Below are 12,765 nucleotides of genomic sequence, written 5' to 3' on the forward strand. Positions count from 1 at the left end.
TTTTGAGAAGAAGATTTTAAAGATTTTCTTTTTACATTCTTATGTAAAATCCATTCCCTCATTGTGGCCCCACCCTACCCCCGGGGACCATGATTTGAAAAAAATTTAATCTACATTACCTGAGGATGCTTCCATACAAGTTACAGCTTTTCTGGCCTAATAGTTTTTGAGAAGAAGATTTTTGAAAAATACCAACAAAGAACCATATATGATAAGAGTTAAATTTGGCCCCCATAATTCGCCATTTTTTAAGTGTTTCGGGTACAATAAAATGTTAACTCATTTTTTAGAAGAGTTGATATAAAATATATTTTTCATCTATTTATTTGATTTATTTGCACTCACTAGCAGTATATGATGTCAGAAGTGACCCCATTTCTATAATTCAATCAAAATCAGACAGAAATTGACATTTTTCTTATCTATTTACGAATGGGAAATATAGAGCGCATGCTTGAACAAGGACAATTTTTTTGTCACTTATTAGTCTTGGCTAGATACAACTTTGATTAAAATATTTTATTTGTTCAAGAATGCGCTCTATGTTTTCGGAAGGAAAAACTGCTTGAAAACAAGCTGTTTTACGCTAAACATGCAAAAATGGCGGGAAAAGGTTGTCTTTACAATGTCATATTTCTAAATTGTGGGCACTTGAACCAAAATGAATATTATGTAAACACATCACATACATATCTGTACTAAGAAAGCAAAAAATGATAGTAAAATGATGATGTTCATTTTAGGGAGCCATTTTAGGCCCTTATCATATATAGTCCTTTTCAATAATTCTAAATATCTCCCCTTTAAAAAAAATGTGGCCCTTCATTTGAACAAACTTGAATCCCCTTTACCCATTGATGCTTTGTGCCAAGTTTCTGCCCAGAATCTGCCCAGTGGTTCTGGAGAAGAAGATGAAAATGTGAAAAGTTTACAACAATGACAACGCCAACACGTTTGACTGGAATACTCATTGTATTAAAAGCCTGTCTCTCAGACAACAGCTTTCAACAGCTGTCCAATTAAACACATATTTTCTTATTTGAAATGTTTATTTCAAAAATAATTATACTGGTACATTTTGTATATGTCTAAACAACAGATGTTTTTATATAATATAATCCTTCACATCTTCAATATATTACATATTAATATGTAATGTAATCAGTTTTATACAGGTTTATATTTTGTTGCACATGTGTATTGTACTAGAATTTTGCATTACTCATGATGCAAATTGACTCCTAAATTCATCAAACAGGTACCCCGGTACATGGGCCTCCACCACCTAAAAATAGATTGATTCCAAATAGGTCTATGCATTTATCATTATAAACACATTAGTTGAACCTTGTTCTATATTTCCTACATCCAGTTAATTACTCAGAGAATACTTTTCAAGGTATGCAGATAATCAGAAAAAGTAATTTTGTTTGCTTTTCACATTCCTCAATAAAAAGGAACATCAAATTCTTAAGAATGATTCTATTTTCTTAACATAATTCCTTGTATATTTTAATATTGATATTTGTATCTACAAAGGCTCAACTGACCTTTCTTGACAGCCCACTGTAATAGATAAAGTCCTCCAAGAATATCATTACATTCAAGACATCCTGGGCACCATCCTGTGTCTTTGACCTGGGGAATAAACAAAGCATATATACAGGCAAACTTCTTTATCTTGAACTAGATTAGACTGTTAAGAAACTTTTAGATACTGTAAACCAACTTTTATTTGCGACGATTTTATTTCGTGATTTACTCATGCAAAAGTGGTTTGCAATGACTTATGTTCGCGATCAAGCTATATCCAGACCCGTTTTGTTATAACAACCAGACGACATCGGGGCGAGAAATATTCGCGACAACGAGGCCCTCGCTAAAATTTCTCGCATGCAAATAAAATTGGTTTACAGTATTCGATCATTCGAGGTATTCAGGGTAAAATACTTAAAAAATAAGTTAGTGGGACTCACAAATCACTTTGACATATCCATTGTATTCGAGAAACCATTGTTCGAGATATCAAAGTTCAACTGTACATAGGGCTGTACATGAAATCTGACAGAACCATTGTGTTCTCTACATCAACATAAGCTCACCCTGGGAGAGAATCCACCAAGGACCGCACATATTGTCCCAAGAAGGCAAGAAATATGTCTGTATTCTCCGCATGGTACTGCTTTAACAGGGTCAAACAGCCTGTCACAAAGGGCGGGGCATCCAAGGGGTCAGCTGCTTTCTTACTGACCAGTCCACCTACATAAGAAGAAAAAAGCCCCGCTTTTTATAACACAGTGTCTGATGCTCATTTTCTTTTAAGATACATTTTTGCAAGAGATTCCCTCAAAGTTATAGCTTAAAACGCTTGGTAAAGACTTTAAAGTGAACTAGCACTTACTAATGGTTTTGCTGTATGTCAATTTTGGGAGATGAGAAATCACCAACAAGAAATTAAAGAAAGAGAAAAATGGCAACCGCTTTGTGGTAACATAGATCTGGGGAAAAAGAAAACACACAAAAGTTAGATCTACATGTGTTAATTAGCATTTAAGGGAAAAGGGCATAAAAAAAGTATTTTTACAACAGAATACCAAGTAGAACAAAAAATAAATGTTCCTTCTGTGTATATGCATGGTTTAATGATATCTGTCAGATTTTGCAATTATCCAATTAAAAGGGTTTAGTTACCAGTGTATATCTAATAACATAAAATTGCAAAGGTCATAAATAAAGATAATTCTCAATTTTATTTTCCGTGTAACCATTGAAGAGAAAACAAAGATAAGATGCCTTTTTTAAAGGATCGTGGTATCCAGCAGACTCTAAATAAGACGTTAATTCAAACATCAGTGGGTTTTCTTCCTTGGGATAGGGTAAAGTGGGATCCTGATAATGCCTCTCAATGTCTGCTATCAGAGCACTGAAAGGATGGACATTAAAATGGTCAGCAATATTGATCAAAAAATGTAATAACAATGCTCTATTGATATCATATAGCATGGAAACAAGATACCCTGATGATCGTAATTACTTTATCTACAGAGTTCCTGACACAGAGTTCAAAACAGAATTATCATCTTTATTCTTATTGATCCACACCCACAATTTTCAAAAACAACTATTGAGCGAAGATCTTACTCGTTCATGGCTTGAAGTGCACTTGAAAAAGTCTTAGAGTCAAATTTACAGGAAGTGTTCAACTCATGTCCTATTTGTCTTCTCAAAAGTTGCATCTGGCCAACCTAATAAAAAAGGGTAAGGAAAAAAATGTTAATGCCTGCAAAACAAAAATAATGGCTGTACATGAAAAATTTATATTTTTTCGACACAATTAATTAAATCTATCTATGTTTATCAAACTATTTAATTTCATTCACTGCAATCTACACAAATAGCAGTCAAAGATCAGTTTCGAAAATAAGGTTAAAAAGTAGGTCTAAAACATCCACAAGTATATGTATACCCAGTACCAATTTTCCTCTTGTTAGTCCAATGAAATAACTCACTTTAAGACATCAAATGAATATTTCTGTTAAATCTTAATTCTTTTACCCTCATCCCCATTCACATACAAAAAAAGATGAAAGAATGAAGAATGGGTAGAATTTCTTCTCCATATCTCTTATCTATAATAAGATAGTATTTATGTAACAGATAAAACTCCCCCCTCTATATGCATTTATATATCTCTTTCTCGTTGTAAATATCTCCGGAGGAGGTGGATAATTTGTGACTGTAGTCTGTTAAGAAAAATCAATTACTGCCTCTGACTCCCCTGATACAGACAGTCGAGAAACTGAACAGATTAACTGACAGACAGACAATCTAATTACAGGGCTTCCCTAAAAACCATGTCGCACGAGGCATCATCAACCTTACTATAAATTACCTTCAGGATGATGTCCAAGAAGGATGGCCATACTCTTGTCATTTTTGACATCATGGCCGGATAAAGCTTGCCTGGCTGGCCTGTATAATGAGGAAGAATGGTCATTTAACTTGTTATGCATGTAAATAAATCTGCAATCATTCATAAGATTTGGAAAAAATAAAGCTGATTTACAATAAACTGACCGACAACAGCCTTGACATTTCCCAGACTCTTGGAGAAGGTATCTAGAAGGTCATGATACTGCCTGTCCTTAGCATTGTTCAGAAGTCTTGTACACATTCCTTGAAAAGTCTGCAGTTCTTTCACTATCATAAAACACAGCAGACGGTCCAGTCCTGCCAAACCAAAACTACCCACTGATTTCTGAAAAATACAAACAGGTGTAATGATAATAGAATATTGTAATACTGTATTTGATGATAAATATTTGGACAAATGTATGAAAAACTGAAGGTTATACCTTCTTAAAGATCATTAAAATGGATTTTGCTAAAGATACATATGACATAACAGAATTCATATGCAATATACCTTTGAACTGTTTATAATCTAAAACATGAACAAATCTTCCAGTAGGCAATCTGCATGTACTTGCATTATCCATAGATTGCACAACTCTTACATACTTTATACTTATATGAAGGGGAGAGCTTCTAAGATAGAGACAGTCATCTTTTGCTAATGTTAAATAGTAAACCTTGGCCTTCTGATGAATTGATGACAAGTTTTGCCTAACTTTCATACAGAGTTTGATAACCATATCTCTAGAAAGACTTTTAAGATATCAGCTTTGAAATATCGAGTTGACCATTGCGTGGTAATGTACAAGTAGATTTACAGATATTCACACAAAAAAAATTAATAATGTCAGCTAGCAATCTTACCTGTAATTTTTGAAAAAGCGTTCTGTTTACTTGTTCAGCTTTAGTCTTGACATCATACCATGCCTTCATTTGATCAATGTATGCTGTTATTCTGTGAAGAGAAAGATTAACATGCCTTACTTCCATTTTTTTGTGGTGGAGGGTGGGGGTGGGCAAATTTAATATGTTTTATTCCAGTTACCAGGGTAGTATACAAATGCTTCATTAAACCATATGAGTGACAAAATTCAGAGTTTTATAACAATGAAATACCTTGGATCAGTGATTCTAATGATTTCTCGTGCTAATCTTCCTATGAAATTAACACTTTCATCCACAGGAGAGAATCGTGGGATAGGAATGGCTGTAGACTGGTACATACTCTGCCAGTCCAAAATCTGTCAACAAAATATCCAGGCAAAACTTGTAAACATATATTCATAAAACTCAGAATAGGAAAAAGGTCTGTGGCCTGAATGTACACATAAGTTTCAAGTACAGGTACAGAGTAAAACTAATGGCTACATCTTTCTATTGACTTTCATTTGACCTTGACTGACCTTTGTTCTGAGGAAGCTGTTACACTCCTGCTCCACGTTGTAGTTGATGATTCTGGACACTTCCTCCTGCCAAATCTTCAGGCCATAGATATTGACATAGTCCTGAATGTACTCAAAGGACCGTCTGAACCCATCCATAGTCTCTCCCAGACTCTCCAGTCGGGGCATCAGCTCACTCATCTTATAACAAAATGCTTTGAAATTAATGTCAAGGATTTATTTTGGTTACCTTGATAACTATCACTGAACAGATAAGAAAACTGTCGTAAGGCAAAAACTATTTATGGGAGATAACTTCATGCAACATATTTTAAAGTTGCAATTTTTTCCCTAATATCCTAAAATGATTCATATCAGACAACTAGATTATTATTAAAGACAGGAATTAGTTACAACCTCCCATTTAAAAAAAAGTTACAGAATTCTCATAAAATCAGCTGACGACACATACTTTTGCTTTGGGGTTAAACATCAGTCCTCTGTGCAATGCCAAGGCCACCTGCTGCACCAACTCTTTACGGATTCCATCCTCTAACAGCTGCTTCGGGTCTATCTGAAAGTTTTCAAAGTGAAATTGGCATTAAAACAGTCAATAAACTACTTATGTAGTGGATTACACCTTCCTTTCCAATCAAATCACTATGATTTTATAGTATCCATAATCCATATAAATAGCTCAGATAATTTGAAAACTAGAACTTGTCCAAAAGGTGATGGCAGAAGTATCTGGATAAATAACAGCAAGAGTATTAAAGCCCAATGCATATATTCTGAAAATCTATTAATTATTTAGGTGTATTAAACTGAGAAACTTACTTTTATGATACCAACAAGTGTTGTTTTCATCATAAGAATCCCTTCTGTAAAGACTGAAATGGCATGTGTAAGTTTTGCCACCTTTAAAAGATAACAAAAACTCCTTTGGAACATGTTTGCATGGACAACACAGTTTATCTTAACAATGCATGTACATGTACATGCATTTAGATAATGGTTGTCATTTGAGTCATTTACTTTTTTATTCACAAAAAATTCAGACATTTACAGCCAGAAGCAGGTAAAACAATGTGACTTTTCTCATTCTCAAGAAAGTGAGGTACATGTAACTACAATATTCCAGTATTTCTATCCCTAACCTCGTATCTTTCGTCCAGCTGAGCGAACTCCTTCATCTTGTCCTTCTCCAGCCTGGTGGGAACCTCCTTGATACTGGTTGTCTGTAGATTGATGATTTTGGCCAGGAGTCCAAACATGGTCTGGGGAATGATCTAATTAAACAAAGAAAGAATGATTCAAACTAATGAGTTGTCAATCTCATATACATACATGTATACAGGCACACTCTGCCTTACAATACAAAATATAATCACATTTTCCTCATCTGTACCTGTACCAATTTACAGGTAATTACAACCCATGAGTGTTATGATAAAAGTCCATCAACATGCAGGTGCTTGGTTACCTGTAGAACCTTTCTGACGTAAGCTACCAGTTCCCCGGAGTAGTACTGGGACACACTGAGGAGATCTGGACTATTAGCCTGGTTAATTCTGAGCAGGGGTAAATCCAGGGCTGAAGCCATCTGTCAAACAACACAATTACATCACTGTAAAATGTCTATTTTAATTAAATGATTACTAGAAGGAACATTTTACAGTAGTTTTAATTACATGTAAGTGTTTAAACAATATATTCTTATCAATTAAATACACTGTATTTATATCGTTGCGAAACTGTATTTCTAATGGTTTAATGTTAGTCAAGTATTCTTTGATCTGAAACATAATGAACCGAAAACTGTACAGTCCTGAAAATTGACCTGCTGAGATAGTTCATCTTTAGTAAAAAATAAATTTGTGTAATATATGTTCATATCAGTATTAAAATCTTTGAATGGGAAAATGGAAAATTAGAAGAGCAGTGAAAATGCAGAAGGTGTATGCAAATACGCTATCCTCCATTTTCTTGCAAATTATACTTGTAAACCTCTTGAAATTTTTTTGTATGCAAATAAAAGTAGATAACAGTGTATGTACATAAAAAAGTTTACCTTTAGAAACGTTGCCCTGAGTTTAATAACAAGTGAAGGGTCTTTTTTGATGCCTTGTTGCATGTACATAGTATAGCTACAAAGAAAATTGATATAAAACAAACAGATTGTAATTTCAACATCTGGCTTTTATGAAATATTTGGTCAATTTCATTAACTTTGTAGCATTCAGTTTTTGTAAAGTTGATCCTCTTTTATTGTCTACATGTACCATATTTCTTTGTCACACATATTTCTATCCAACTATCTGTAACTTATCCCAGGCATAAGACAGGTCCCCCATTATCTGTAACTCACCTGTCCATGATGTCCCAGGCATAAGACAGGTCCCCCACTATTTGTACCGTGATGAGCACTTCCTCTTTGATGTTGATGGTTCGGATCATCTGGTGCAGGTACTTCCTGGTGTCGGCCAGGAACTGCTTCACCTGCAGGTTACTTTCCAGCTGGTGGAACTCTTGGACCTAGGAAGAGTTGTAAAAGCAAGAGGTCATTATTGGTCAGCAAAAAGGCACAGAAGCAAATCATAAAATATAAGATTTGGTGCAAAGAATAATCAAGAGTTAAAGTTAAATTCATAATACAGAAATACTTATTCAGAAATTATCTCTGTGTTTTTAAAATTTTACTGTCATGACATTTTGACAAGACTATACTGTGACAACAAAACTGACCTCTTCCAAAGCCTGGATAAGCTGGACAATTTTACGTCCAGCAGTTGTTGAGTCCTCATAGTTCAGAGAAGTAATCTGCTTTGCCATTTCTGTGAACCATGCTTGTAGATTATCTAGTAAATGATACACCAAAATATAGATTTTGAGTTCTTGCTTGTAAAATTTCTGGTAAAATTCAGAACATTCATCTTTATTATAGCTAAAAGACTGTGTTATAAAAGTTCCTTTTTTATAAAAAAAAACCAAAAAAAAAAACACATCATGAAACCCAGACAACTGACCATTTTTCTCCACTCTGGTGAGAGGTTTGGTCCCTGAGAAGACCTCACCCAGTTCAGCCATTCGCTCACTCCCCTCCTTTTTGTGCTCCTCCCACTTTTGCTGTTTTTCCACTAACATCTGTTTAAACATCTACAACACACAACAAAAAAAGCCTGTACATGTAGTCCATAATTTTACATTGTATAAATCTGCTATGATTTCTTACCTCCTAATATCAAAATGAAATTAAATGTGTCACATTAGTATCAAAGTGAAATGAAGATGTACTCCTAGTTTACATGAGCTATACAATTTATATTTAATGTAACTGTATGTTCAAGGATAACAGTAGCACTAACCTCCTTCAGAGTAAATTCAAACTGCCCTACGTTAAGAAGAAGCTGGAAGACGGCCAGAGGGTTGTACTTGGCATCAGTCAGAACTTGTTCCCTCAGGGCCTTACATCTCCTGTTCTGTTCAGCACCTGAAAGTATCACAACGCCAAGAAATTGCATTTTTTCACCTCTTTAAAACATTACAATTACATCAAAATTTTCATATTCATAATTACCAAAACAACCACAAACAATAAATTATTTATGAAATTTATAAGTAGCTATGTTTATCAAGTACCCATAAATATTTTTTGATCTGTATTTGATGTAAATATACCTGGTATTGATATTAAGAGTTTTTTCTGAAAATTTGATTTTAGTCTGAATCAAGAGGAGATAACTCACTGGGCGAGAGTCCTGAACTGTGCAGCATCAGCCATCGCAGGGCTACATTACTGTCCCTCAGCACGTTCATCATCTTGGGAATGTTGTCCAAAACAAACTCCTCCGTCAGCACACCTTCCTTTAGGTATTTCTCCAGAGGAGCCATCAACCTCTGCATCTTTGTGGCATACTTCACAGACTTAAGAAACAGAAATAATTTTGTAGACAACAAATAATATTATTCTATGATAACTCTAAGGGCATATTACTTTTAAAATATATAGTTTACATGAGAATGGAGATTACAAGTACCTGCTCTCTGACGTTGGAGACCTCCAGCGTGTTGTTGAGTGCTGTGGATGCTGCTTTGTATGGAGCCCAGGCATCCAGTAAATTGACAGTCATACCCATGTAAACACCGATCACCTAAAAATATTAGACAAAATAAGAATGGTCATTGCATGTACCGATACTGTACTATAAACCAACATTTATTTGCGTGCGAGAAATTTTCACGAGGGCCTCGTCGTGGTGAATATTTCTCGTTGTGATTTCGTCTGGTTGTTATAACAAAACAGGTCTGGATATGGCTTAATCGCGAACATAAGTCGTCGCAAACCACTTTTGCATGAATAAATTGCGAAATAAAGTCGTCGCAAATAAATTAAAGTTGGTTTACAGTATCACATCATTATTGTGGCCACTATCCTACATCTACATGTAGCATTGATGATCAATTATATATTTGAGTAGATGTATTATCTGGAATGAAATTACATGTACCTGGAATATATATATTTTTGAGAATTTCTTAAACATGAAGACATGAAATATTACACTACAGTAAAAACAGGTTCATGGACAACCAAATATAATCATATTCATACTAGAGTCATAAAGGTATTTCATAAACACTATACATGAATGTATGATTAACATAAATTTATGTATTTACCCAGTTATCTGGGAAATGTTTGTCCACAATCTCTCTCATTTTGGCCTGTTGGTTGTGAAGGATTTCAGAATCAAAGTACAGGATGACATAGAGCATGCAGGCCTGTGTAGCCAGGGCGGTGGAGCGGTGCTCGGGAAGGGGGTAGGCCGAGATCTGGTTGTAGATGTCGTCCGATCGTAAACGACCAATCACCATGTTTACAAATTCTGGGTTGATTGGAACACGGCTGAAATATTTGGTAAACAAATCAATCAAGGCATAGTCTTTGGTAGGTATTTAATTTATCAATTAATATCATGTTCATGAAAAAAAATGCTTGTAAAGTTTTAATGAGATGTAAACTCTGATGCATCCACTTATATCTATAATGTGCATATTCGACATGATCCAGACAAGTATGCAATGCGATGTGTACAAGCTAGGTTTTGTACACAATACTTGCATATTTAGTTGTTAAGGGGTTGCTCTGAATCTGGAAAACTTCCAAATATAGAGAGTTACTGTTTAATAATAGAAATAGAATTAGAGCAACTGATACCTACTTTATTAATGTGTTAAACAGTTACATGTACATGTATTCTCAAAAATTGAAGAAAAAACTAAGTACTTGAAATAGGATTCTGGGTAGTTTGGTGGTCTCTTTGCTGTGGCTGTGTTCTGGAATCCAGTGCCACACAACAGTTTACAGACATCGTCTATGTTGGAGTCTCCTGCTGCTGCCTTCTGAGCACTGGAGGAAAAATAAAATGTTAAAACTATCAAATCAAATCCTTTTAGCAGGGCTTTATTAATTTTGAAGAAAAAAAGTGAACTACATATTTTTTGAAGAGGTTTTTTAAAGAATTATTTCCAATAGTTTATCAGTTAAAAATACTTTTTTTCCTCCCCTTTTCGAAAGCCCTGAGTATCAGGTAGAATCTATTATTTCCTATATGTATCATATTTATCTGGTTATCTCGTTATCATGTCTACCAATGTTTCATGCTACTTTTGACAAAATTCTTGTGTTGCAAAAGATTATTTTATTTACCTATATCTGTAGTAGGAAACAAGGATCCTCTCCCGGACTGTTCCTTCAATCTTGCTATCAATGATGATGAGCATGATACCATAGAGAAATATGGACTCACACTAACAAGAAGGAAAATCAGAATGATTAGAATACACTCAAGTACATGCAGTATTACTTATTTGTCCAGGTAGTAAAAGAAATTTCTATGCCTGTCTTTTAAACGATGGATAGTATGCCAAACTTCAGTTTTTCATACCATAAGCTGTTTCCCATCATCATTGAGTAAAACACTCTCTAGAGTTTGCTGTATGTAAACACCTTCATCTAAATCTTCTAAAAATCTGTAGAGTATAGAAATTTCGTTCTCATATACATGTATGCTAAAACAAAGTACTGAATAAGACTAAGAAAATTCAATCCATTTCTTGACAAAACCCAAAATCAAGGTCTACATGCATTCAAAGACATTGAATTTTACCTATTTAAGTCCACAACATATTTGTGAACACTTGCAAAGGCTTGATAAAATCTAGTTAAAATTTCAATATGGTTTTCACGAAATTCTTCATCCAAATCTTGAAGTTCCTACAAAAGTACATAAACATTGTTACAATTAAGTATTGAGTATCAATATTTTCATTTCTAAAGAAGTAAAATATCACCATTAAACAATCTGGATGGGTAGTGATGGTCTGAGCTGTAAATGCACAATTGCCCTTAATTCTGACAATAATTCAGACAGTTTTCCATACTTCTATCAAGAAAATATTCATCTCAACCATAGATTTTAAACATCTTTTCACATAAAACTTTCAAGTGATGCAGTAACATATGAACACAAAAAGTATCCCTCTAACATGAATATATAGTGTAAAATTAAAGATATAGTAGAATTCCTTATAACATAAATAGAGATGAAATTCTATAAAACAGAGAAAAACTTACAGGTTTGCTATCAATCTTGTTGTCATAGTATTCCTGACTTTTAAAATAAGCAAAATCAAATATGATATCAGCATATCTTATTCGATCTTGTTGCGTTTCTAGTTTGAACACAGGGGGAATAAATTCAGCCAAACGACGCAGTTCTGCAATGATCGCATTTCCTCTTGAAACTAATCGCAATACATTTTGGCCACAAGGATTATTTTCTGCTAGAAAATCTGCCATTGCTAGCTAGCTTGATATCTACTTTCACTTTGTCAGGGGGCGTATCACTTTTGAATCAACTTATGTTAGTGACATCCAAAATGAATATGGTGTTTAGGCATCATCAGAATCAGCATATGTTTATATGTATCACTTCCACATTTGATTGTTAACCCTGAAAAGATCTATCCGTTTGAAAATCAGCTGGTGTGTGCTTTTCACATCATGCACCAATGTCATGTGACGGAAGGTTGCGCCATCTAACAATAACACCCGAGAAGGTATACCACAAATATTCCCCTGATCTTCTTGTAGAAAGTTCCTAGGATATCAAATAAATTAATTTTGTTTTTATATATTAAAGAGTCATGACATAAACAAGATAGAAGCCTTAGATCTCTCCTATAATATTCTTAGCTGTCGTCCAATCAATAATTTAAAGTGAAAGTCAGTCAACTCATTCGATGATTTCTAAAAATGCTAACTCGTACATAGTTTATTCGTCCGCTTAGAAATCCATCTCATGTTTACATTGATTAGGTGGCGTTGTTATAAGATATAAAAAAAAATTAAGCATGTAATGAACAGCTAATGCTGCTTAAATATGTTATTCAGTTATAATATCCA

General features: G+C 34.3%; 1 protein-coding gene across 1 annotated transcript; it reads right to left on the minus strand.

Moving 5' to 3' along the window:
* Positions 1–1,035: 1,035 nt before the first annotated feature.
* On the minus strand, positions 1,036–12,595 carry LOC117684761 (WASH complex subunit 5). Its single transcript, XM_034458215.2, has 28 exons — positions 11,935–12,595; positions 11,468–11,574; positions 11,246–11,330; positions 11,008–11,108; positions 10,585–10,707; positions 9,978–10,203; positions 9,335–9,448; positions 9,044–9,221; positions 8,663–8,787; positions 8,324–8,453; positions 8,043–8,155; positions 7,666–7,832; positions 7,369–7,444; positions 6,781–6,900; positions 6,455–6,586; positions 6,135–6,215; positions 5,770–5,871; positions 5,319–5,498; positions 5,032–5,156; positions 4,780–4,870; positions 4,078–4,258; positions 3,893–3,972; positions 3,142–3,245; positions 2,794–2,923; positions 2,402–2,498; positions 2,103–2,259; positions 1,551–1,638; positions 1,036–1,285 (listed from the first exon to the last, which is right to left on the minus strand). Exons 1-28 carry the CDS (start codon positions 12,157–12,159, stop codon positions 1,223–1,225), a joined length of 3,501 nt encoding a protein of 1,166 aa, XP_034314106.2. The 5' UTR covers positions 12,160–12,595; the 3' UTR covers positions 1,036–1,222.
* Positions 12,596–12,765: the final 170 nt, after the last annotated feature.

The sequence above is a fragment of the Magallana gigas genome, chromosome 7, assembly GCF_963853765.1.
Source record: "Magallana gigas chromosome 7, xbMagGiga1.1, whole genome shotgun sequence".
NCBI lineage: Eukaryota > Metazoa > Mollusca > Bivalvia > Ostreida > Ostreidae > Magallana > Magallana gigas.